At 40.9% G+C, this 24,477-nt stretch overlaps 2 protein-coding genes across 3 annotated transcripts in view; one reads left to right on the top strand and one right to left on the bottom strand.

Annotated features, from left to right (window-relative positions):
- The window catches only part of rnf32 (ring finger protein 32), a 29,909-nt gene extending 17,984 nt beyond the window's left edge, over nucleotides 1-11,925 (top strand). The window contains exons 4-8 of the mRNA XM_084404503.1: nucleotides 7,390-7,422; nucleotides 7,543-7,667; nucleotides 7,774-7,882; nucleotides 9,256-9,429; nucleotides 11,538-11,925. Coding sequence (XP_084260629.1) covers nucleotides 7,390-7,422; nucleotides 7,543-7,667; nucleotides 7,774-7,882; nucleotides 9,256-9,429; nucleotides 11,538-11,753 — 657 coding nt within the window. The 3' untranslated portion in view covers nucleotides 11,754-11,925. The remainder of the gene's footprint in view (nucleotides 1-7,389; nucleotides 7,423-7,542; nucleotides 7,668-7,773; nucleotides 7,883-9,255; nucleotides 9,430-11,537) is intronic.
- Nucleotides 11,871-24,477, bottom strand: part of lmbr1 (limb development membrane protein 1) — a 40,544-nt gene continuing 27,937 nt past the window's right edge. The window contains exons 13-18 of one of the 2 annotated variants that reach the window (XM_084404502.1): nucleotides 24,045-24,118; nucleotides 23,766-23,856; nucleotides 23,318-23,384; nucleotides 17,614-17,775; nucleotides 16,929-17,050; nucleotides 11,871-12,304 (exon numbers count right to left, since the gene is read on the bottom strand). In XM_084404502.1, coding sequence (XP_084260628.1) covers nucleotides 16,965-17,050; nucleotides 17,614-17,775; nucleotides 23,318-23,384; nucleotides 23,766-23,856; nucleotides 24,045-24,118 — 480 coding nt within the window. In that variant the 3' untranslated portion in view covers nucleotides 11,871-12,304; nucleotides 16,929-16,964. Of the gene's footprint in view, nucleotides 12,305-14,727; nucleotides 17,051-17,613; nucleotides 17,776-23,317; nucleotides 23,385-23,765; nucleotides 23,857-24,044; nucleotides 24,119-24,477 lie in introns of those variants that run through there. The other variant, XM_084404501.1, reaches the window with a different exon arrangement.

The following is a 24,477-nucleotide window of genomic DNA, read 5'->3' as shown; positions in this document are numbered from 1 at the left end:
AACAGCTTTAGTTCCTCTAAAGCTCACAAATCATTTTTTTATAACAGTAAACACTCTTTTCATGTTGTTGCGATGTTATATTGTGTCATGTTTATCAAATTAAAACTGATTAAAAAACGTAGACTCCACTTCATTGATAGTAGCTAGTTTATGTTGAACTTTATTCTTGTTCAAACAGACGCTGTATGAAGCAGTAGCTACATAAAGTATGAATGAAAATGTCTCTGAAACATCTGTGTATTATTTGGCAAATATTGCATTTATTTCACTTCAGCTGTGATAAAGTATGCAAACACCACGTGAGCGGTCACTACGGGAACCAGAATGTGTCCGACTTCACGTCTCCGTTTGCAGCTCCTCCCCGCCTGCACGCGGCTACTCTCGCCGATCGGTTACATCCAGCCACAGCCGATGTCGAACACACCTTCAGTGTGCTGTGTGGAGAGGGGGAGTGGCCTCTGGTCCAGTGCTGTGCTCACTCAGCGGCAGCGTGAGAGGGGGAGTGGCCTCTGGTCCTGTGCTGTGCTCACTCAGTGTCAGTGTGAGAAGAGGAGTGGCCTTTGGTCCTGCGCTGTGCTCACTCAGTGTGCAGTGTGGAGAGGGGGAGTGGCCTCTGGTCCTGCGCTGTGCTCACTCATTGTGCAGTGTGGAGAGGGGGAGTGGCCTCTGGTCCTGTGAGAGGGGGAGTGGCCTCTGGTCCTGCGCTGTGCTCACTCAGTGTCAGTGTGAGATGTTGAGTGGCCTCTGGTCCAGTGCTGTGTTCACTCAGTGTGCATTGTGGAGAGGGGGAGTGGCCTCTGGTCCTGTGCTGTGCTCACTCAGTGTCAGTGTGAGAGGGGGAGTGGCCTCTGGTCCAGTGCTGTGTTCACTCAGTATGCAGTGTGGAGAGGGGGAGTGGCCTCTGGTCCAGTGCTGTGCTCACTCAGTGTGCAGTGTGAGAGGGGGAGTGGTCTCTGGTCCTGCGCTGTGCTCACTCAGTGTGCAGTGTGAGAGGGGGAGTGGCCTCTGGTCCAGTGCTGTGTTCACTCAGTGTGCAGTGTGGAGAGGGGGAGTGGCCTCTGGTCCAGTGATGTGTTCACTCAGTGTGCAGTGTGAGAGGGGGAGTGGTCTCTGGTCCAGTGCTGTGCTCACTCAGTGTCAGTGTGAGAGGGGGAGTGGCCTGTGGTCCTGTGCTGTGCTCACTCAGTGTCAGTGTGAGAGGGGGAGTGGCCTCTGGTCCAGTGATGTGTTCACTCAGTGTGCAGTGTGAGAGGGGGAGTGGTCTCTGGTCCAGTGCTGTGCTCACTCAGTGTCAGTGTGAGAGGGGGAGTGGCCTGTGGTCCTGCGCTGTGCTCACTCAGTGTCAGTGTGAGAGGGGGAGGGGCCGCTGGTCCTGCGCTGTGTTCACTCAGTGTCAGTGTGAGAAAGGGAGTGGCCTCTGGTCCTGCGCTGTGTTCACTCAGTGTCAGTGTGAGAGGGGGAGTGGCCTCTGGTCCTGCGCTGTGCTCACTCAGTGTGCAGTGTGGAGAGGGGGAGTGGCCTCTGGTCCTGCGCTGTGCTCACTCATTGTCAGTGTGAGAAGGGGAGGGGCCTCTGGTCCTGCGCTGTGTTCACTCAGTGTGTTGTGTGGAGAGGGGGAGTGGTCTCTGGTCCTGTGCTGTGCTCACTCAGTGTCAGTGTGAGAGGGGGAGTGGCCTCTGGTCCTTCGCTGTCTTCACTTAGTGTGCAGTGTGGAGAGGGGGAGTGGCCTCTGGTCCTGCGCTGTGCTCACTCAGTGTGCAGTATGGAGAGGGGGAGTGGCCTCTGGTCCTGTGAGAGGGGGAGTGGCCTCTGGTCCTGCGCTGTGCTCACTCAGTGTCAGTGTGAGAGGGTGAGGGTGAGTGGCCTCTGGTCCTGTGCTGTGCTCACTCATTGTGCATTGTGGAGAGGGGGAGTGGCCTCTGGTCCTGCGCTGTGCTCACTCAGTGTCAGTGTGAGATGGGGAGTGGCCTCTGGTCCTGTGCTGTGCTCACTCAGTGTCAGTGTGAGAGGGGGAGTGGCCTCTGGTCCTGCACTGTGTTCACTCAGTGTACAGTGTGGAGAGGGGGAGTGGCCTCTGGTCCAGTGCTGTGCTCACTCAGTGTCAGTGTGAGAGGGGGAGTGGCCTCTGGTCCTGTGCTGTGTTCACTCAGTGTACAGTGTGGAGAGGGGGAGTGGCCTCTGGTCCAGTGCTGTGCTCACTCAGTGTCAGTGTGGAGAGGGGGAGTGGCCTCTGGTCCAGTGCTGTGCTCACTCAGTGTCAGTGTGAGAGGGGGAGTGGCCTCTGGTCCTGTGCTGTGTTCACTCAGTGTGCAGTGTGAGAGGGGGAGTGGTCTCTGGTCCTGCGCTGTGCTCACTCAGTGTGCAGTGTGAGAGGGGGAGTGGTCTCTGGTCCTGCGCTGTGCTCACTCAGTGTGCAGTGTGAGAGGGGGATTTGCCTCTGGTCCAGTGCTGTGTTCACTCAGTGTGCAGTGTGAGAGGGGGAGTGGTCTCTGGTCCAGTGTTGTGCTCACTCAGTGTCAGTGTGAGAGGGGGAGTGGCCTCTGGTCCTGTGCTGTGTTCACTCAGTGTGCAGTGTGGAGAGGGGGAGTGACCTCTGGTCCAGTGCTGTGCTCACTCAGTGTGCAGTGTGAGAGGGGGAGTGGTCTCTGGTCCTGCGCTGTGCTCACTCAGTGTGCAGTGTGAGAGGGGGAGTGGCCTCTGGTCCAGTGCTGTGTTCACTCAGTGTGCAGTGTGAGAGGGGGAGTGGTCTCTGGTCCTGCGCTGTGCTCACTCAGTGTGCAGTGTGAGAGGGGGAGTGGTCTCTGGTCCTGCGCTGTGCTCACTCAGTGTGTAGTATGAGAGGGGGAGTGGCCTCTGGTCCTGTGCTGTGTTCACTCAGTGTACAGTGTGGAGAGGGGGAGTGGCCTCTGGTCCAGTGCTGTGCTCACTCAGTGTCAGTGTGAGAGGGGGAGTGGCCTCTGGTCCTGTGCTGTGTTCACTCAGTGTGCAGTGTGGAGAGGGGGAGTGACCTCTGGTCCAGTGCTGTGCTCACTCAGTGTGCAGTGTGGAGAGGGGGAGTGGCCTCTGGTCCAGTGCTGTGCTCACTCAGTGTCAGTGTGGAGAGGGGGAGTGGCCTCTGGTCCAGTGCTGTGCTCACTCAGTGTCAGTGTGAGAGGGGGAGTGGCCTCTGGTCCTGTGCTGTGCTCACTCAGTGTCAGTGTGAGAGGGGGAGTGGCCTCTGGTCCTGCGCTGTGTTCACTCAGTGTACAGTGTGGAGAGGGGGAGTGGCCTCTGGTCCAGTGCTGTGCTCACTCAGTGTCAGTGTGAGAGGGGGAGTGGCCTCTGGTCCTGTGCTGTGTTCACTCAGTGTGCAGTGTGAGAGGGGGAGTGGTCTCTGGTCCTGCGCTGTGCTCACTCAGTGTGCAGTGTGAGAGGGTGAGTGGTCTCTGGTCCTGCGCTGTGCTCACTCAGTGTGCAGTGTGAGAGGGGGAGTGGCCTCTGGTCCAGTGCTGTGTTTACTCAGTGTGCAGTGTGAGAGGGGGAGTGACCTCTGGTCCAGTGCTGTGCTCACTCAGTGTGCAGTGTGAGAGGGGGAGTGGTCTCTGGTCCTGCGCTGTGCTCACTCAGTGTGCAGTGTGAGAGGGGGAGTGGCCTCTGGTCCAGTGCTGTGTTCACTCAGTGTGCAGTGTGAGAGGGGGAGTGGTCTCTGGTCCTGCGCTGTGCTCACTCAATGTGCAGTGTGAGAGGGGGAGTGGTCTCTGGTCCTGCGCTGTGCTCACTCAGTGTGCAGTGTGAGAGGGGGAGTGGCCTCTGGTCCTGCGCTGTGTTCACTCAGTGTACAGTGTGAGAGGGGGAGTGGCCTCTGGTCCTGTGCTGTGTTCACTCAGTGTGCAGTGTGGAGAGGGGGAGTGACCTCTGGTCCAGTGCTGTGCTCACTCAGTGTGCAGTGTGAGAGGGGGAGTGGTCTCTGGTCCTGCGCTGTGCTCACTCAGTGTGCAGTGTGAGAGGGGGAGTGGCCTCTGGTCCAGTGCTGTGTTCACTCAGTGTGCAGTGTGAGAGGGGGAGTGGTCTCTGGTCCAGTGTTGTGCTCACTCAGTGTCAGTGTGAGAGGGGGAGTGGCCTCTGGTCCTGTGCTGTGCTCACTCAGTGTCAGTGTGAGAGGGGGAGGGGCCTCTGGTCCTGCGCTGTGTTCACTCAGTGTCAGTGTGAGAAAGGGAGTGGCCTCTGGTCCTGCGCTGTGTTCACTCAGTGTCAGTGTGAGAGGGGGAGTGGCCTCTGGTCCTGCGCTCTGCTCACTCAGTGTGCAGTGTGGAGAGGGGGAATGGCCTCTGGTCCTGCGCTGTGCTCACTCATTGTCAGTGTGAGAGGGGGAGTGGCCTCTGGTCCTTCGCTGTGTTCACTTAGTGTGCAGTGTGGAGAGGGGGAGTGGCCTCTGGTCCTGCGCTGTGCTAACTCAGTGTCAGTGTGAGAGGGGGAGTGGCCTCTGGTCCTGCGCTGTGCTCACTCAGTGTGCAGTGTGGAGAGGAGGAGTGGCCTCTGGTCCTGCGCTGTGCTCACTCAGTGTGCAGTGTGGAGAGGAGGAGTGGCCTCTGGTCCTGCGCTGTGCTCACTCATTGTGCATTGTGGAGAGGGGGAGGGGCCTCTGGTCCTGCGCTGTGTTCACTCAGTGTGCTGTGTGGAGAGGGGGAGTGGCCTCTGGTCCAGTGCTGTGCTCACTCAGTGTTAGTGTGAGAGAGGGAGTGGCCTCTGGTCCTGCGCTGTGTTCACTCAGTGTCAGTGTGAGAGGGGGAGTGGCCAGCGGCTAGAGCGGCAAAAGCCAATGTGTGCTTCTTTTACCGATATATTTAACAATATCTTTTGCATTTCTAATCCAAACAACGCCAAACTTGGCACTGCACTTACTCGTACCCGTAGCAAGACACCTGTCAAGTTTGAAATCCATCAGACTAATGGTTCGAGAGATATGCGAATAACAGACACACACACACACACACACACACACACACACACACACACACACACACACAGACAGAAAGACGTTCCTGTAATTTATAGATAGATATAATATTCAGAAGTAAACAGCGTAGCTGACTTACAGATTCAGTTAACATCCACAAATGAATAAGCGCGACGATTGAGGGAGCAGGCTACACAGTGAACTCCGAAAAAACGCTACGCTTGAGCAAACAGTTTGTGAATAGGCTACTACAAATGATGGCCGTGAATGAAATATAATATTCAGAAGTAAATAGTGTAGCTGAGTTAATGTTTAGCTGACAGTGTTTATGTCAGAATGTTTATTTTTAAACCACAACCTTCTAAGTGCTTCTTTTACCGATATATTTACCGATATCTTTTGCATTTCTAATCCAAACAACGTCAAACTTGGCACAAACTTGGCACTGGCTTACTCGTGCCCTTAGCAAGACACCTGTCAAGTTTGAAATCCATCGGACTAACGGTTCGAGAGATATGCGATTAACAGACAGACACACAGACTGACAGACAGACAGACGTTTCTGTAATTTATAGATAGATGTATTTTTATGTAGTTAAAGTAATTTCACATGTATGAATAATCATATCATTCTATTCAAGCAGCATACACATAAATAGTATTTGCAAAACTTATTTTACCAGGGTTACACACCCAAAAAATTAAAATGATCCTATAATTTACTCACCCTCAAGCCATTCTAATTGTATATGACTTTCTTCTTTCAGCCAAACGCAATCGAAGTTATATTAAAAAATATCCTGGCTCTTCCAAGCTTTATAATGGGAGTGAATGGTACTTTGTTTTAAAGCCCAAAAAAGCAGATCCATCCATCCATCATAAAAGTAATCCACACGGCTCCAGGGGGTTAATAAAGGCCTTCTGAAGCGAAGCGATGTGTTTTTGTAAGAAAAATATCTATAATTATAACTTTATAAACTGTAATCACTAGCCTCATAATGTTCGTCCACGTTCACGAGAGAGTCGAGTTCCGGCGTATGACGTAGGACTTAGGCGTAGTGTAAGCTTAGGTGAGAGTAGACGCGTGTTCGTTTTTGGGTGAACTAGCCCTTTAACCTTCCCTGTATCTCCTCAACGGTTTGTCGTCTTCTTTCTTATCTCAGTCAAGGTATGATGTGTTGCTGCAGTATGTTCTGTCAGTCAGTAGATGCCCCTGCTTTTTCCTACATATACACATGTGCACAATCACACTTTTTAGGGTCCTGTAACTACAAATTTAACATAATGTCTTGTAACTTAGCTGTTTTGTGAATGAAGTAGCAGTCAGTTAGGTCAGTGTGAGAGGTCAACCAGCCATTTACAGCATCCTGATTCCCCTTTAAGATGCCAATCACCTTAAGAATGCTGGGAAAAAAGACCAGATGTTCAAAGAAAACAAAGTTGCCTTAGTCACATGTAAATATTAGTTTGAGCATGTGTCTATGTGTTTGTTAATTAGATCTCAGAGTTTAATAAAAAATGTCACATTTCACTAAGATGTAACCAAAAAAAACATGGTAGAACATTTTAATTAAGAAGAAATAATATTTAATATATTAATATATAGTTCATATTAAATATTAGAATATTATTTTATAGTATTTATTATATTCATTTTAATATTAAATATATTAATTTGAGAAATTATGTATTCCTCAAAACAATTATTATTAGCACAACCTCATTTCTGTTGTAGGGATGAAAACTAATAAGATACAAATAAAAACCCTGAAAAAACCTTTGAACACTGAAATTGATTTAACGATACCAGATATAAGGTATTTTCGATACCTTATATCTGTAATTTGTAAATGTATAATATAATACATAACATAAATATATAAATGTAATCAAATCCTTAAAAAACAATATTTATACTGCAAACAAGTCATTAGATTGCAATATAATTGCATTGTTTGTAATTATTTACAATGAAATGCCTTACTTTTTACAAATGAAATCCTATGTTTTCTTCAGTTATTACATCTTGTATAAGAAGTGTATGCCCACTTTCTATTGCTCTTCTATGCAATGAAACTTCAAGGACTTTGTTAATGTTCCCAGTTGCCACCCACAGTCATTGCATATAGCCACTGCACTTTATTTGTACCATTTTGCTTTATATATGCTCCTAGCTGGCGTTTCTGGTGGCTTACCATTCCAGAATAACCTTGCCACCTTGTTCAGTTCATTATCATGCAGTATTTATTGAGAACTCTTTTCAGCCTTCTATATTCTCACAGTACATTAAGGCACTGTTTTATGGCAGAGTTTAATAGGTATAGATATACCAGTGAACAATGTACAACACATGATACATTTGGGAAAACATTATACTAGATGATTTTATAGAGCTCCTTAAAAAAATTGTCAGGACAGCATGTTTAAAGATTTTTCTTGTGATGTTTGTATAGGTCCTACTATCCTGTTCCCATGTATTTCACAAAGTAAGTCACCACAGATCCTTCCAACATCATGAATTGTCATGGAGCTTTAATAACACCTTATGGGAATCACTCTGAGTGATGGTGATTTGGTGATTAGCCCATTTGTGCCACTAATTTCAGGTGTGTCTGAAGTCTTTTGAGAAGTTCTCAGGCAGGAAGAGCTGCCCGATGTGCAGGAAGGAGCAGTACGAGACAAGGGTGATCTATGATGGTGCTCAGCTCTATCGAGAAAAGTGTGCTCTCAGGTAAAGATGTAGAAGTTCATGAGGTTTGACAATCTACATTCATCTAAATAGCTCCCAGGTCTCTTAAATGAACTTGTAACTGTTTTTTTGTGTTTAAAAATCTCAGAATACAGACTTTCTGGCGTGGCTACCATGTTCGCAAATGGTACAGCAACATAAGGAAGCACGTACCTCCGAAAGACCAAAAATTAAGACGAAGATTCTTTGAAAAAAAGGTAACACTAATTGAGACACTTTGACACTCTTCTATTCAATAGCGTTTTTTAAGTTGATTAATTCGATTATTGTATTCATACATTTACACTTTTCTTGTTCGTCTGTAATTTTGTCATTTGTTATTGATTTTTCTGCAAAATGAAAATCCAAATGAAAATAATTCTTGCTAATTAATTTTGTACAAGATTTGCGAACAGTATAAAAAATAAGTATTTTCCTGTTATTTTCCGTGGCGGTTTCATGCACCCTTTGACCCTTCAGAGTGCAGGATACTGATAGCAGGTGAAAGTGGTTAGAGGCTGTTGGTCAGGGACCCTCATTATCCCACAGCCCAGGGAAAGCAAAGGTTGCCATCTAGTGAGGCAGCAACTGTCAAGTCTTGGTTACGGCTCTGGAGCTGACAGCAGGATTACAAAGTCCAAGCAATACAAGCCATGTTCTGAAACTGCTTTGAAGAACAGAGTGTTCTTATTTAAAAGTATTTCGATTCTGTAACTCGTGACAGTACTGTATACCTTTGGGGGATGCCAAATCTATTGGGATATTTTCTCTTTTTTTACATTTGTCTGCTACTAGGGACTGTGATTGCTGAACAACTAATATCCAAATGCTATCGCAGTAATTTTTTGTATTCCCTAGGAATCAGACCCATAATCGTGGTGTTGCTAGTGCCATGATATAACATTGGCAAAATATTATGTGGATATATTATTTTCGGCATGTTACTTGTAAATGTATATTTCTAGTGCTTGTCTGTGTTTCTCTAGACCTTTGGCACACCAGGAAGCAGTTAACCAGCTAAACAATATGGAACAAAAGAGAGAAAGAATGTAGTATGCTTATCACTTTGCTTTTAGATAGGTTTTCAATCAACTAGTCGTTCTTTTTTTCTTCAGGTACCTCACTAAGTCAACATATTAGAAAGTTAAATTGGTGTCATTAAGATTGATTGTACCTGCCCTCTCTTTTCCCTGAATGTGAAGAGGCAGAGTTCACATTGCCAAGTGTTGTTTGTCCTTCTTTAGGAAGGTCTACGTTTGAACTCTGTGGAACGCTTAACGTCTGTTTAATTACTGATCAAATACAGCTATAAAGAAACCACTGATGTCATTCGGTGCAATAGCCGCCACAGGATGTGTGTGTGTGTGTGTGTGTGTGTGTGTACCTGTGCATGCTTAATCTTGCAGGTCAATTTCTGGGATTGTCCAAAAGTTTCCTTCATACATCCATTCATATTGCTATTGATCTGGCTGTTAACATCCTTTCATTGTCAGTGTAAGATTCAGAATTGATTTATGTTATGATGGAACATCAGTTTGCCTTGTCAAGTCTGACCAAAACCCATTTTCGTGTCATTTGTTTCCTTAATCAGTTTCAGGAGATGAACGACAGCTTGGTGCAGTCATGCAGCACAGACGTGGAAGCATTCCTGAACGATATCGATCGATCGGTGGCCATGAGCCACGACGTCCTGCGCTGTTTCGACAACAAGTACACGAGTGTTTCTGAAATGGAGGACAAAGACTGGCTGGAAGCTCAAGAGAAGGTTAGGAATAATGCCGCTGCTCCTTCACCTACACATGCAGACGGAGACCGAAATACCAGAGTGCCTTTATAAAAGAGCAGCTCGTCAATGCCTCTAATCCCTCTCTGCAGTCGCTCCTCGGTCCTGCCCTTAGCCCGACATGCCGCCACCTGTCCCAAAACGCTCGAGCCGCACAGATGTTCCAATTCAACAGTATCAAACCCTCCATGAGATGATTGTTTACCTTGCTAATGAATGAGCAGAAATAATCCACTGTGTTTACTAAAAAACACAAGCTGTGTGGATAATGCACGCCTAGCCTTTCATTACATGCGAGCTGAAGAAAAGATTTGGCATTTCAGTGGGTCTCATTGTTATTGTGTTGAGGCAGCCAATGGCGGTGATCCACTAAAAAAGAAAATGCTCATTTTTTATCTTCTGGATGAGAGGTCGGGAGATAACTTGAGACTCAAACCTAGAGTTAGCGGAGTTCAAGTCAGAACCAACCCATTCCCACCCAGACAAACAGAACGAACAATTATGAAACGTTCTTGTGCAAAGCAATTGGCCTTCGCTGAATAAAGGAAGCTGACAGTCGGTTAATGATTATGGCTGCACACCTACCTTCTGTTAGACTCAACTGAATCTCAACTGTGATACGAGCTGCACACAGCGGTCATAAATTTGCTAATCATTTTCCCCTGATAATGTAACAGGAAAACACTCTCACGAAACGAGGCGTGCGTCTGTTCATGACTGTGACATGGAACATCAGCATTTCAGAGACCTAGAAAGCAAATGATTCGCTTGTTAACTCAAGGGAATAATAGAAGAATATAGTTTGATAATTAAATACCAAATAACATCACACTACCGGTCAAACGATTGGAATAATTACGATTTTTTTGAAATGCAGTTGAAAGAAGTCTCTTCAATAATACAGTAAAAACAGTAATACTGTCAGATATTATTTCAATTTTAAATAACTTTTTTCTATTTGAATAGATTTTTTTTTAGTCTTCAGTGTCACATGCTCCTTCAGAAATCAGTCAATTTGCTGCTCAAGAAACATTTCAATGTTGAAAATAGTTGTGCTGCTTAATAATTTGGAAACCGTGATACAATTCCATTCAAAATGTTAAGCAGCAAAAACCGCGTTCAACATTGAAAATATTAAGATCCATTATTAATAATTGAGTACCATTAGTAATTGATAATAATTGAGCCGCAAACCAGCATATCAGACTGATTTCTGAAGGATCATATGACACTGGTGACTGGAGTAATGATAATGAAAAATACAGCTGTCACCACGGGAATAAATTATATTTTAAAATATATTAAAATAGAAAAACTGTTATTTCACAATATTGCTACTCTTACTGCATTTGTAATCAGCTTTGGTGAGCATAAGATACTTTTTTCAGAAATAAAAAAAAACAAAAAACTTTATTATTCCAAACTGAACAGTAGTGTATAGATATTTGTCCCACAGTTACCCAGGGGACATCTAGAACAACTTGGCACGAAGTATGGTACTGTCAGTTTCATTCTTCCAAAGTGATGGTAGGTTTGAATTTTCATTTAGTAATAAAAAAATATGTAAATGGATATAGGTCAAAGGGCATTTAATCAATAGATGCATAGCAGCAATTTTGATCATCTTTGTATCTGAATAGCAACTGATTCAGTTGCACCTACTAATTGCTGGTGTCGGTGTCACAGTGGTTTCTTACCAGCATAAATTAGTCTCTTAAACGTCAAGAATTGTCCCTGATAACACATTTTATGGGTAGTGGACAATTAATTTTCGATCCTATTAGACAATTGGTTAAATTTGCAAATGGATACTGGATGATATATATATATATATATGATGTCGTTGACATTTTAGCACCTTCTTGAAAGCAACTGGATGGGTATATATGCATTTTAAGCATTATCAGTGTAATTCGCACATAAATCATTAGCAGGCATCATTACTGTTTGTTCTCACATACTTAGTCTGATTACTCACTGATAATGTTTTCCACTGGGAAGCTCTTTCCTGATACTGAAATTACTTTTTTGAATTACACAATCTCCTAAAAATTGACACTACAAATGATTATTTTTCTTGGTTCCGCTAGGCTGTCCAGCGAGGCGTTCAGGACTGCCCCATTTGCCTGAACCGCTTGAGCTCACACAACGGCTCATCGAAGGAAGACAGAAATGTCCTATTATTGTCCTGTTCCCATCTCTTCCACAAACCCTGTCTGCAGGCCTTTGAGCTTTTCTGCCAGGAGATGAAACCCAAATGTCCTCTCTGCCGGTCACACTACGCTAAAATGCTTGTTTTGAATTGAAGCTCACTATATTTATTACGTAGTCCTGATGTTCCAGTGTATTTACTTAAAGAGACTATTTTGTGGTTCTACATTATGATACAGTTCCAAAAAAATAAAATAAAAAAAAAATAATAATTGTGTCAAAACCACAAACTTTATTGTAAAACTGAAATTAAATACAAAGTAACCTAAAGATAATCTGAACATTTTGCTTCACAAACATATGCAATTAAACACTAACGGGAAAAAGAACATTCTGAAAGTACATTCACACATGTAAAAGAATCAACAGGCAAAAACAGAAACGGAATTAATCTTTCCCTTAGAGCTGAAAATGAGAATTCAAATGAGACCAGACATTGACCACACCACAGACATTTAACCTATGATGAAGAAAACAAGTTGTTTTGGTGTGTAGACAGGCCACTGTCTAGTGAAACGCTGTCTCTCAGAGTTTGACAGATTGATGAACCAAAAATACCACAGCATCCTTGACGTAGTGTGTAGTTTTGTAGCTCAACAATGTCGTACAGACGATGGGATTGAGGATTGGAAAGAGAGATGAACAACTGAAGCGGAAAAACAGAGTATGGAATGAATAGGCTTCGTTTTCTTTCACAGTTAATTCTAGTACATCACTGCAAATGCCTCTATTTTGAGAAACACACCAACTAACACACCAGTCCTTGCGCTGCATAAAGTAGGACCAGGTGTGAAGCCTGGCACAGCAACATCTCTCAAAAAGCCAATTAAAGTAACAAAAGAGTAGAATTTAGCATCTTGTCCGGACAGTATTGATAGTTAATGACACAACATGTTCTGGCGTTACAAACTTTGTGCAGACAAGAGTGATGCAGACACACACACACACACACACACACACACACACACACACACACACTCAAAAAAATAATTAAGCTTAAAAGCTTACTTCAATTTTCTTACAAAATATTCTTTGTGCAAATCAACAGGAGGAAAAGGTATTTTACGTGAAACTTTAAATCCATGACAATAAAAATACAAAAGCAATGCATCATATTGAACCACAGAACCCATTTTTGAGGTGTCAATTTTAAATGACCATTTCACAGGCTTTGAATTCAGTGTCCCTCATTTGAATCCTTCAACTTTCCACAAAATACAATATATTCCTCCCCAAACATTAATATTCCATATCAGAGCCCTGACAGGTTCTTTTGCCTTTGGCCAGTTTGAGTTAAAAAGACGCACCCAGTCGTTTTGGTATGCCATGTTATTGACAAGAGGGATTCACAGTGAATTAGTCAATAAAAAGATACACACACTTAACTAGGGATGCACCGATATGAAAATTTGGCCGAAATTTGAAAGCCGTTAGCCGAAATATCGACAGATAAATCTAAACCTAAATCCACATTTTTATATAATTCTTGAGAGCCTGATTACAAAAACAAAAGTCTCACCATTAAAAGCCATGTCCCAAGCACTTCAACATAAATCAAACGTATACAGTTCAGTAGCCTAGTTTGAACCAGTGCGAGTTTTAAAATTAATTTACACTCCTATGGCCAAATTTCTTTATCCAAAAAATTAAATACAAAAATCTATTGCCTTACACAATTAATACAATTCTTCCTAAATAATGCAAACTAGTCATTGGACAACATTACTTGCGTATAAAGAATAAAAATACATATGCCATGGATAAATATAATGGAATAGCCCTAATGAAATGATTTTAATTAAACCATATTTTTGATGAAAATACGAGAAAAACAAAAGTGGTAGTTATTATTAATAATAATGCATCACTGTTTTTGAAAAGGAAACATCTAAAATGAATATTATTGTTTCAAATAACAGCCTTGCTATTTGAGCTGCGTGCACTGAAGCTGAAAAGCTGAATGGGAAACTAAAGCGCTTTAAGCCTACATGAGATTAATCAGATATTTATGCTACATAAACATAATATTACAAATTATATCTGCACAAAATGATTGCAAACGCACAAGTGAACATGAACTAAGTTATGTGCTAGTATGAATGTGTAACTCCTTGTTGTGGACACGCTCTACCCGCAACAACGCCCTGAAACATGGCAACTAAACCCAATGAATTCACAACGTTTATTTACAATAGTGTTCTCATTATAATGCTATGTGACAGTCCTGAAGATGATCACCGGCACGCTTTACTAACCCCTTAATTCTTAACCAAACGCATCCTACATGAGATCAATCAGATATATACACAAAATAAACATATTACAACTTAGAATTGCACAAACCAAAAGGCTGCGGATGCACAAGCAAACTTATAGTCATGATGAAGGTGCAACTCTGCTGTGGATGCGCTTTTACACTAAAACACGGGCGTACAAAGAATTTCCAACATTCTTTAAGTTTTGTTCACTTCTCATTATAATTTTATGTAGCCTTTATGACAGACTTGCGCTGCACATGTTGCTCTTAACGGTGTCCTTTTCGAAGCGATTCCAATCATATTTCAAGCGATTCAAACCCATCATGGCAAACAGTGCGCATCAGAAGTGTCTCAGATGAAGGAAATAATACATTAGCGGCTTTAATCGGCCAAAATTTCGTATCAGGTCGACAACAATAACATTAAAAAGGACCATATATCGGCCGATACCAACATGGTGGCTGATATATCGTGCATCCCTAACAGTCTGTCTCACTCTTTCACTCATTTACACATCTCACAGCTCGTCTCCTCAATACCGGACAACAGGAGACGAAAACGGAAAGAAGCCTAGCAAGCCTGTTTAAGGCATCAGAGGTGAATTTTTTTTTTTTTTTTTACAATAAACAAATGCTGAGAGACTAATTGACTGGCCTTTTCCACAAAAAGCATAGTATGAATGAAGCTCAAGAGCCTGTTTCATATCTACATTCTACAAAAATAAAAAGAAATATACTGTATATACATGTACATACATAATTTACATTAGTATGAGGCTTGTCATAGTTAAAGATGAAGAGTAAACAGGATGTCTCTGCAGCTTTACATCAAATGTTCTTTTTATGGTCAACATATTCTTTTTAGCCTGTTGGTTTTGTCCTCAGAATGGGAATGTTTGGAAACTATACAGAGCATATTGTACAATAAATGCGTGACCAGTAACATTTCAACAAAGTTAAAATTAAAGCAAAAAAAAAAAAAAATGACACTGTTTCTATGACACTATTTCATTGCTACAAAGCATTTCATTGCCCTTCAATAAGTCCTGCTGCTTTCTACTGTCTCAGCTCGGACTTCACATTCATTTCACCGCACAATAAGCTTTATTAGGCATGTAACCGACTCGTGTGGCTCTGCAGTCCTGTTTCCACAGCCTTTATATGTAAGAGTGTCACCTCTAATCTGCATATGCCAGTACTTCACAAGGCCAAACAGGCTAAGCTGGCCGAAAAACCAGCAGGAGAGCGAGTGGAAAAACACTTAATGTTCATGGATATAATAATCTTCCATTTGCAAAAAGCAAAGCAGCCTCAGAGGTACAGACTAGATGTTTGAAGGCTGTTTTGCTAGTGATGCTGAAATAAGGCAAACAAGCTCTGCAGCGAAGGATGTATGTTACTGGTTATAAAAAAAAAAAAAAAAAATCACTGTGTAATACATGTAGAATAGCATAGTATCAAAGGTTGTGGAGGAAGTAGCAGCAGATTTAAGACCAGGAATCTTAATCCCAAGATTGTGCCTCACCTTCCTCCAAAATATTTGGTGCATTTTTACTACTATAACAACAAAGAAGCATCTCTCTGCAGTCATTTCATTTTTGTTGCCTCCCTAATTCTAGACTATGGTACACTACAATCCATTTAATGCGTTAAATCATTGAGGTGATATTACCGAGAGTGACTGGCAGGTCGAAACATTCCTCAACACAATCTGCCGCAACCAATTCAAGTAAACGCAAAAAGATATTAAGCTGGTTGTTGGAAGTGACTCAAACCCATAATGTCCACTTCTGAACTTTGCCTGCCGACGGAAACAAGAGCAGTTGCAGTGCAACTAGAAATTTGGCAGCTAGGATCCTCCACTGATAGTAACATTCCAATACAACCCAGAATATGCCAACATTTTGAGTAAGGCACATGTTTGGGGAGTTTCCTTGTCAATTCCCATTACTTAATTCTGTCACATCCAACAAACCTGAATTGTCACAGTACAGCATGAGGAAACAAATCATAATGCTTCCTCATTTATAATTGATCATCTAATAAACAATAATTGATCATGTATGCATAATTGAATGTAAACATATTCAATGGCAGACACAGAATGACAATACTTTATACGTCAAGCAAGACATTTGACAGATATGGACCAATTCTGACAATCAAACTGTCAGAATATTGGGCGATCACATTTTGCTTATATATTATCATGAACTGAGTGCCATTTTAATTAGAACCAGTCAATTTGGTATTCAAATATTTGAATTTCTTTCCCAGCGCCAAACTTCAAAGCTCTGCAATTCTTAAAGTAATATAGTTTAATATTAGCTCTAAGATTACATGTAATAATGGCGTCTCTCCAGTCGATATCAACAAAGTTTATATTTCATGTGTGTGCTGTTTTTACGTGAACTGCTCTTGTGGCCTAAACCTGTTTCATGTAACAAGTTCTATTTAACTTAACAAAATACTGTTCAAAAAAAATCTGGCCACAAAATCTACAATAATTCAGGAGGAAAATGATATGCCCTAAATGAGACTAATGCATGGTTCATTGCGTGTGAAATTCAATGAGCTTGGCAAACAGCTTAATATTTCCACTAATCAAAGAGAAAGTATTGATGATGATAATAATAATAATACCCCATTGAAGGGTGCAGTCAAGAGGCCTTTTAGATGTGCAGGTCAGCATGGAAATAACATTTTCTCACCTGAAATGAAAGCATTTACAAGCTGAACAACAAACATTGACCAAAATTAAATCATTGTGAATCTCAGATTGGTTTCAGCTGGAAGGATTCTGCAGTGAGTTTCAGTGGCATGTACAACTGTATAGTGATGAGGTGATGGACACATTCCACACGTCAGGTAAACACTTGACACTAGAAGCATCTCACATTAATAACTTTTCCTAATGATCCCTTTTCCAAATTTTTTTTACATTTTTTTTTAATGCTTTCTGACTGTATACCGCTATATTCTTAAAATGAAAAAGCCAACTGTATACACATACGCGTGTTTGTGTGAGAATGTCTTGATGATTTTTCTATCACAAAGTTTTCTGATGCCCGTTGACAGCATGTTTCCCTGACTCTGTATCCGTCGTACTGTTTGACAGATTCAATTTATCCAGACCTGAAACCAAAGAAAAAAGAAAAAAAAAAAGAATTTGAAAGATTCAGATTTGATCTCCTCTTCTCTCACTCTCTCTCTCTCTAATAGACAAACTAGCATTTCAGACCCCAAAACTACAGTAGCCTATGCATCATCAATCAGTGGATTGCTCTGAATACAAATAGACAGAGACATGAGTCCAGCAAAAGAGATGTAGAGAACAGGAATGGGGGGAAAATGTAGAGAACACACATTATGTAAAAAATACTTGTTGGTTTAACTTAAAAAAAAAAAAAAAAAAAAAAATTGGGAACCTAGCTGCCTTAAAATTGAGTTCATTGAAATAGTAGTTAATAGTTAGTTAATACAAAGAAGATTAATTTAATCAACAGAAACTCAAAACATTATGTTATCTGAACCACATTAATTATCTAAGGTGATCTGACAAAGGTAAAAAAAGTTGTGATAAACATTTTTTTTTTTTACAATGCAGGAATGAGGGAAATGTAGAGCAGAAAGAAATTTGGAGGTTAAACTAAGATGTAAGAAGTCATAATAGAATGAAGTCAGGCAGAATACATTACCAAGGGCTTTGAGAAGTTCCTCTCGCACGGCAGACGTGAATTTTCGGACCAGACACAATGTGGTTACCACAGCAAACAGAAGATTGTATGAAAGTACGATGTAAAAATTTCCAAGCCAATTAAATCGTCCGAAATCACCCAGGAGATCAAACCTTGTTATTCCTGCAGAAAGGGAGACACAGAAAAATGGTGCTCAGATTCTCTAGTTTTTACTCTACTATACCACCTCTTTACTATAATCAACAAAAGGGTTGCATTACACCAAAACAATATCACAAAGATTCTTTTTTTTTTTTTTACAACCCACAATTCTCAAATTATTTTTATTTTCTCTGAATTAACAGAATATCAAACAAAAGAACCACATGCACAAAAAACCCATCAGTGACATGAGAATGTAAACTCATGATGAAATATATGTGCCTATTCTTGGCGAATATTTCAATATTAACATGAGTGGAGCAGCTTGCAGCGTCGGTTTCCCTTTTTGAATGACGAATATAGATGAATGTATCTTCAGAAATAGACAGTATCATTTACACGCAGGCGCAGAACACGCATTCTAGCAAGACGTGATAAAAAGGAGGCAATTCTGAAAGACACTTAAATGACTACAACTCCATCTCAATCAGATAACAACACCTAACATAAGTCTGCCACTTACCATCTGCTGACATATTACAGTTAGAATGAAGTTTGTTTATTGTTCATCACACAAAACTGATTGAGAATAACACATTCTTTCTGAAATAAATTTGAGTATTATGTTGCCAAGTTGCCAAACAAGTGTTATGTCAAACAAGTATAAACAATAGTGAATGCAGCATGCAGTCTGAAATGAATTAACTCACGTCATCACTTTAGACTGCATGGATAAAAAAAAAAAAAAAAAAAGGTGTTTTCCTCATAAATATGACAAAATATTTTAAAGTGATTTGTTTTACAAAATGATTTAAGCTCATGAAAAGACAAGGTTTTCCTGCACAGGATTTAGTTTTTCATACAAATAATATATAGAAAATATTTGCACGTTTCATTTTCTAATTTTCAACCAAATTCATTCCATTTCCCCCTAAAAAGTCTGAATTTAGATAATTGTTTAACCAAAATAAATTTAGCCTTTTTAAACACTGACTATAAATTACTTGCCTTTAAACGCATCAAATTTAGAGTTCAACTAGTTTCATGTGTCAGAAAGGAATAATCTGCCTTCCTTCTTTTTCCTCCACTTGAATGCATCATGGCTTTTCCTATTGGGCATGATTCTTGTTTCCTCCTCTCTCTCCAGCTTTTGGGTGCTTCTTTAAATACCATTATAACTCAACCTTTTTCTGGACTATCTCTAAATAAAACATTGCGCACAACAGGCTGACTCCTGAGGATAACTTAAAACAACTTCAATGTTTCACTTTCAAAATATAAAGCATCATCAGAAAAGTTGAAAATGGTAAAACAGGGTCAAGTTTTCATCCCTGGGAAAGCATATGTATTCTAAGTTGGAAGTGCTTTAAACATAGTTTTCAGACTGACCAACCGGTTTAAAAAAAACTTTTTGTATGCCCAGCATCCACCAAGTACTGCAAAAGCTCAACGGTGTAGACTTACAAACCTACAACCTGCGAACAAATTGTAGAAAATGAAAAGGATTCATAAATAATTAATTCATCTTTTTCTTTTTGTCTGTCCACTTTTTCCCATAGTCCACTTTTTCCCTAGGATTTCCAGCTTGATAAATCCCTTTTAGGTTTTTTGTCCATTCCTAAAAGGAAGGAAGAGACTGCAGGAGGTAATATAAACAACAAATAAATTAGATTTTATTAAAAGGGCTTTAATTACCAGTTAATGAGGGCAATGACCAATTTGTGCACTTTAAACTGCATGTTTAAAGGCAGCTGTAAAGAGAATCACATTTAAAATGATAAATTATAAACAGGATTTATCCAATTATTTGAATAAGGACTTGGAAATGGATATGCTGATTTGCTGTAGAAGTAAACTTATTCTCAAAAGGTTTCTCTTGTCCATGCCTGATTTTTGGCTGCAGTCACATTCACACCATTATCCTGAATTCAATTAATTGCATACAATCTAATAATACCTGTAGTCCATCACATACCACAAGGTTTATAATAGGGATGCACTGAAATTTCGGCTAACAAAAATTTTTGGCCGAAAAAGCAGTTTCCGATTTCAGGCCGAAATCAGTGTCCATAACAGACATTTAATTATCGCTTCACCAATGGCACGTTTTGACTGTTCAGCGTCTGTTGCGCGCACACAACGTGGATAAGCTATAACAGTTAAACATGTCAGCTGTCAGGACAGTAGCTCTGGGTTGATGATTGATCATTTTCGACTGTGCTGTTTCCTGTTGATGTGTTAACAAAACTTGACTAAACATTTGTAGCCCTCCTGCCATTCAATAATTGCAAAAAGCTCTGTGATTTGTTACTTTTAATATGAAGCAAAGCCTCAACTTAAAAATTCTGTTGATTTTATTACAAATTCAAGCAATAAATGTTGTTTTGGCACTCTTTAATACGCTGTGACAGACCACTGCAGCTGCAGCACAGATCAAGCGCACGTGAAGCGATCATCTCATCTCCTCTTTACTACTAGTTGCAGCACGAAATAAACATGGGTGAACACCAGAAGGTATGCTGAAAGATACATTACAACAAACAAAAATGAATCCTGTCTCATGTAATCGCTCAGTTTCAACTGGGGAAAGATGTAAAAAAAAAACAGCTTGTAGGCTATACAATGACACTTAGGGCCCTATTTTAACGATCTGAAACGCAAACGTCAAAGCGCAAAGCGCAAGTAACTTTGTGGGCGGGTCTTGGCGCTGTTGCTATTTTCCCGGCGGGATAAATGACTCTTGCGCCTGGCGCAAATCTAAAAGGGGTTGGTCTGAAGTAGCTACATTATTCATAGGAGTGGTTTGGGCGTAACGTGAAATAAACCAATCAGAGCGACATCTCACATTCCCTTTAAGAGCAGGCGCGCTTGTTCTAAAGCGGATTCCTATTATAACGGCGGATTTGCCAGGCGCACGACAGGAGCGGTTCAAGGCCGAGGAGACCAACGTTCCCGTCAGGGACGTTGGGGATGGAAAAACACACCCAAATTAACTTCGGTTAAACAGGCGTATGATAATTTGGGTAATGTGTAAGCTAGATGTATGCTTTTATAATAAACTGTCTATCTATCTATCTATCTATCTATCTATCTATCTATCTATCTATCTATCTATCTATCTATCTATCTATCTATCTATCGTAATAATGTATGATTTGCAAAAATGATAACTGCTGCGTCTGTGTGTAGATGAGAGAATCAAAGTGTATGCGCGTTGTGCACACGCTACATTGATTAAGGCCAAGCATGCGCCCTTAAAATAGCATATGAATAACATGTGCAACGCGCCACTGACTATAAACTGGTTTTTTTTCGGTCAGTGGCGCAATTGTTTTCTAAACCTGTAAAATAGCATGAGGGAACGTTTGCGCCGGAACACGCCTCCTCTTTGCGCTGAACCGCCCCGGGGAGCGCAAGTGTATTTCTTAGTTAACCGACGTGCTTCTGTGGAGGGAAAAGTCCGCTTTGCGCGGGTGCAAAATAGGAATGATACATGCGTCCGTGTACAAAGTCAATTGCGCTGGGTGCAAGATAGGGCCCATAATGTTACATTTACCTTAAAGCTATTCAAAGTCCATAAACTCATTAGTTAGCTAGAAAAAATAACTAGAGAAGAGCATTTTGCTAAATATATGCACTGTATTACATATTCATTATATTTTACTCAACCTGTTAGTCTTTATTATTTAATGTATGTTTGAACAAGTCTGTCATGAAAACAAGTTATTACACTTATTGTCGTTTAAATGTTTATATTTCACCAACAATCTGGAGTAGAAACTAGTCTTTTATTAAAAAGTAAAAAAAAAACTACCTTATGTGTAATTTAAAATGTTTGTACACCTCAGTTTTAGCTATTTGATTGCTTATTATTAAATAAGTTTGATTAATTAGCTTATTATTAATTTATTTTTGGTTTCAGTTTTTGGCCAAGTGCATCCTGAATTTTCGGTTTCCATTTCAGCCAAGAATTTTCCTTTCGGTGCATTCTTAGTCTATAACCTACAGCCATTGACGATCATGTTGAATTAAAACAGTTGCATAAAACTTTAGGTGAACTGCACTTTCCTGCTCATGTGTAAATTATTTATTTAGCAAAGGCCTCCTTTTTTTGGAAACCCCTAGTAATTACAAAAAATAAAGAAATCCAAGTAACTTACTCCTTCACAAGATAAAAAAAAAAATAAAATAAAAAATCAAGAGTTAAATATCTAGGTGTTAAAAAGTGTTTAAGAGGTGAGAGTTGTAAAATGTGTGTGTAAAAATCAGTGTCACAAGTCAGTTTGCCTTTCTCACACTTTCAACAGGCTCCTGCAGTCTGCATATGTACACACACACACACACACACACACACACACACACACACACACACACACACACACACACACACACACACACACACACACACACACACACACACACACACACACACACACACACACACACACACACACACACACACACACACCTTTGAGTATTTCTGAAGGACTTCCATCTTCCACACACATGCAGAATGTTTTTGAGTCTATTTGATAGTAAATGAGTTTTAATTTGTCTGTCTGAGACTCTATAGCTGCTTTTCCACTGTTGGGCCAAACCGTTCTCTTTGCTTAACCGTTCCATTCTGTGCTGATCAGGGTCAGCCGGCACGGATGCGGTTTCATTTTCCACTGTGGTGATAACGGCCACCCTTTGGAATGTAATGCAAATGCGTCAGTCTTTGCCTTGGCTATTTACTGATGATATGAGATGTAAATGTACTGCATTATGAAGGATGATCAGATATTTTTGAAATTTAATTATGAATTTGTGTTTACGTCGCTCAAATAGCGCGCTTAGTCAGCTACAGAGAAACTGGTAGCCAGGCAACAGATAAGTGACCAATCCTGAGTGGTGACGTCACTACACGTATTCTAGCAGCACGGTTCGGCATGGTTAGCCAACGGTGCAGAGAATTCCGGGCTCAGAAAGGTTTGTAATCATGCCGTGCTGTACTAGGCTCAAGTGGAACATAACTGGAACCGTTCTTAGAACCGTTCGGCTCGACGGTGGAAAAGCAGCTTATATGCACAAAGTTGATGAAATTCTTTGGTCAAAAACAAACAAAAACTACTCTATGCAACCTCTCCTTTCATCTATTCAATGCAGCACAGCAGAAATGTTGATATTTTTCTGAAGCTCCCAATGAATCACTGTACTCACTCACTAACACACACACACACACACACACACAAGGCTATTTGAACAGCTGTCTCTGTAGCTTGCCATGTTGTTTATTGCAGCTATTGTGACGGCTGCTTGTCTGTCCATTTTCTCGCTCCATTCTTGTGTAAAATCTCTATGGCAAATCCTGCTGGAATGTTACTTGTTAAATCTTAACAGTGGAAATGAGTTTGCAGGTATGTGTAAGTTGCAAGTACGTCAGTGCAGCTGGATAATGTAGAACAATTGTAGTATCCAAAAACAAACAAACAAACATTGCATGGCATGTTAATGGCAACCCCAAGAAATACGCAGATGCTTATGAAGGATAGTGTATGCGTGCATGCAAGGAGGACCTTACCAAGTGTTCGGGACATGACAGGCAAGGCCGAGCTCAGCACTAGAATAGATACACAGCAACCGATGATCTACAAGAAAAGGAAAAACAAGTCTAAGAAACATTTCCATCATTCCAAATTAAATATAAAATGACAAAAGATTCCATAGTCAATGGCTTTGGTAAAAAGAAAATATAACTAAATGCAACATGACCAATTTTTCACGATAATAATAGTATCAATTGTAAGGTTAAAATTTCCTTGTTACAGTGTAATTATACATTTAAGTACAAAATATTATAATGCAATAATTGGGAGGTAATTTTTGTATTCAGGTGCTAAACAATATATTCAGGTATTTAAGGTAAACATTTTTTTAGAGAATAACATGAACAATGAACTGTGTGAATATTTTCCCATCTGACTAAGTGTCAACAGGCCATAAAACTGAAGCAGTGTTGCAGATCCTACCGTTGTCATGGTAGTGTCGTCCTTTCTGGGAGTGAGCTCCTGAAAGATGCGAAGGCTATAGAAGCCAACCACAGACGAGACCATCAGATAACTGTTCAAGAGTTAAGACTAACACAGAGGTTTCTCGTCAAACCCTTTACTAGCATTTCACTCTAGAACACACTCACAACAATCATAAACAAACAACTTGAGTCCCCTCACTAAACACACACAATCTGTGATCAAACACTAGACTACAGCTCATGCATAATTTGAGAAATCACACACAGCAAAGGATACAACATGAGAATAATTTCAATAACTGCCTGGGCAACTCCAAACGTGGATAAAGAGGCATTGCCAATATCTCTCTCCTGCCAAAAGAAAGAGTGAAAGTTACTGCCAAAGGTTATTTTCATAAACTTAATTTCCCCATATAAAATTTGGTTTCGGAACATGATCATTTTTTAGTATGACTCTCATAAGTGCCGGTTTAGGTTCTGGACTGAGGCAATGCTCTTACATGGAGAAACTGCATGTAGTGGACGTGTTTTAGCGACATGCCCAACGCAAAGGCTCCTGTTACAACTGAAGCTGTTAATCTAAATAAGACTACAGTGTTGACACCTCAGTGCTTCAGGCGGCGTGGGCAGAAAAAAGCGGCACAAATATTTGGAGCTGTTCTGAGTGAACGCTATTATGAAGAAATAAAACGTATAAAGCTCAGATTAGC

Source organism: Rutilus rutilus (assembly GCF_951802725.1).
Source record: "Rutilus rutilus genome assembly, chromosome: 3".
Classification (NCBI taxonomy): Eukaryota; Metazoa; Chordata; class Actinopteri; order Cypriniformes; family Leuciscidae; genus Rutilus; species Rutilus rutilus.
The sequence above is the reverse complement of the archived record's forward strand: the minus strand, read 5'-3'. Positions and strand labels throughout refer to the sequence as shown.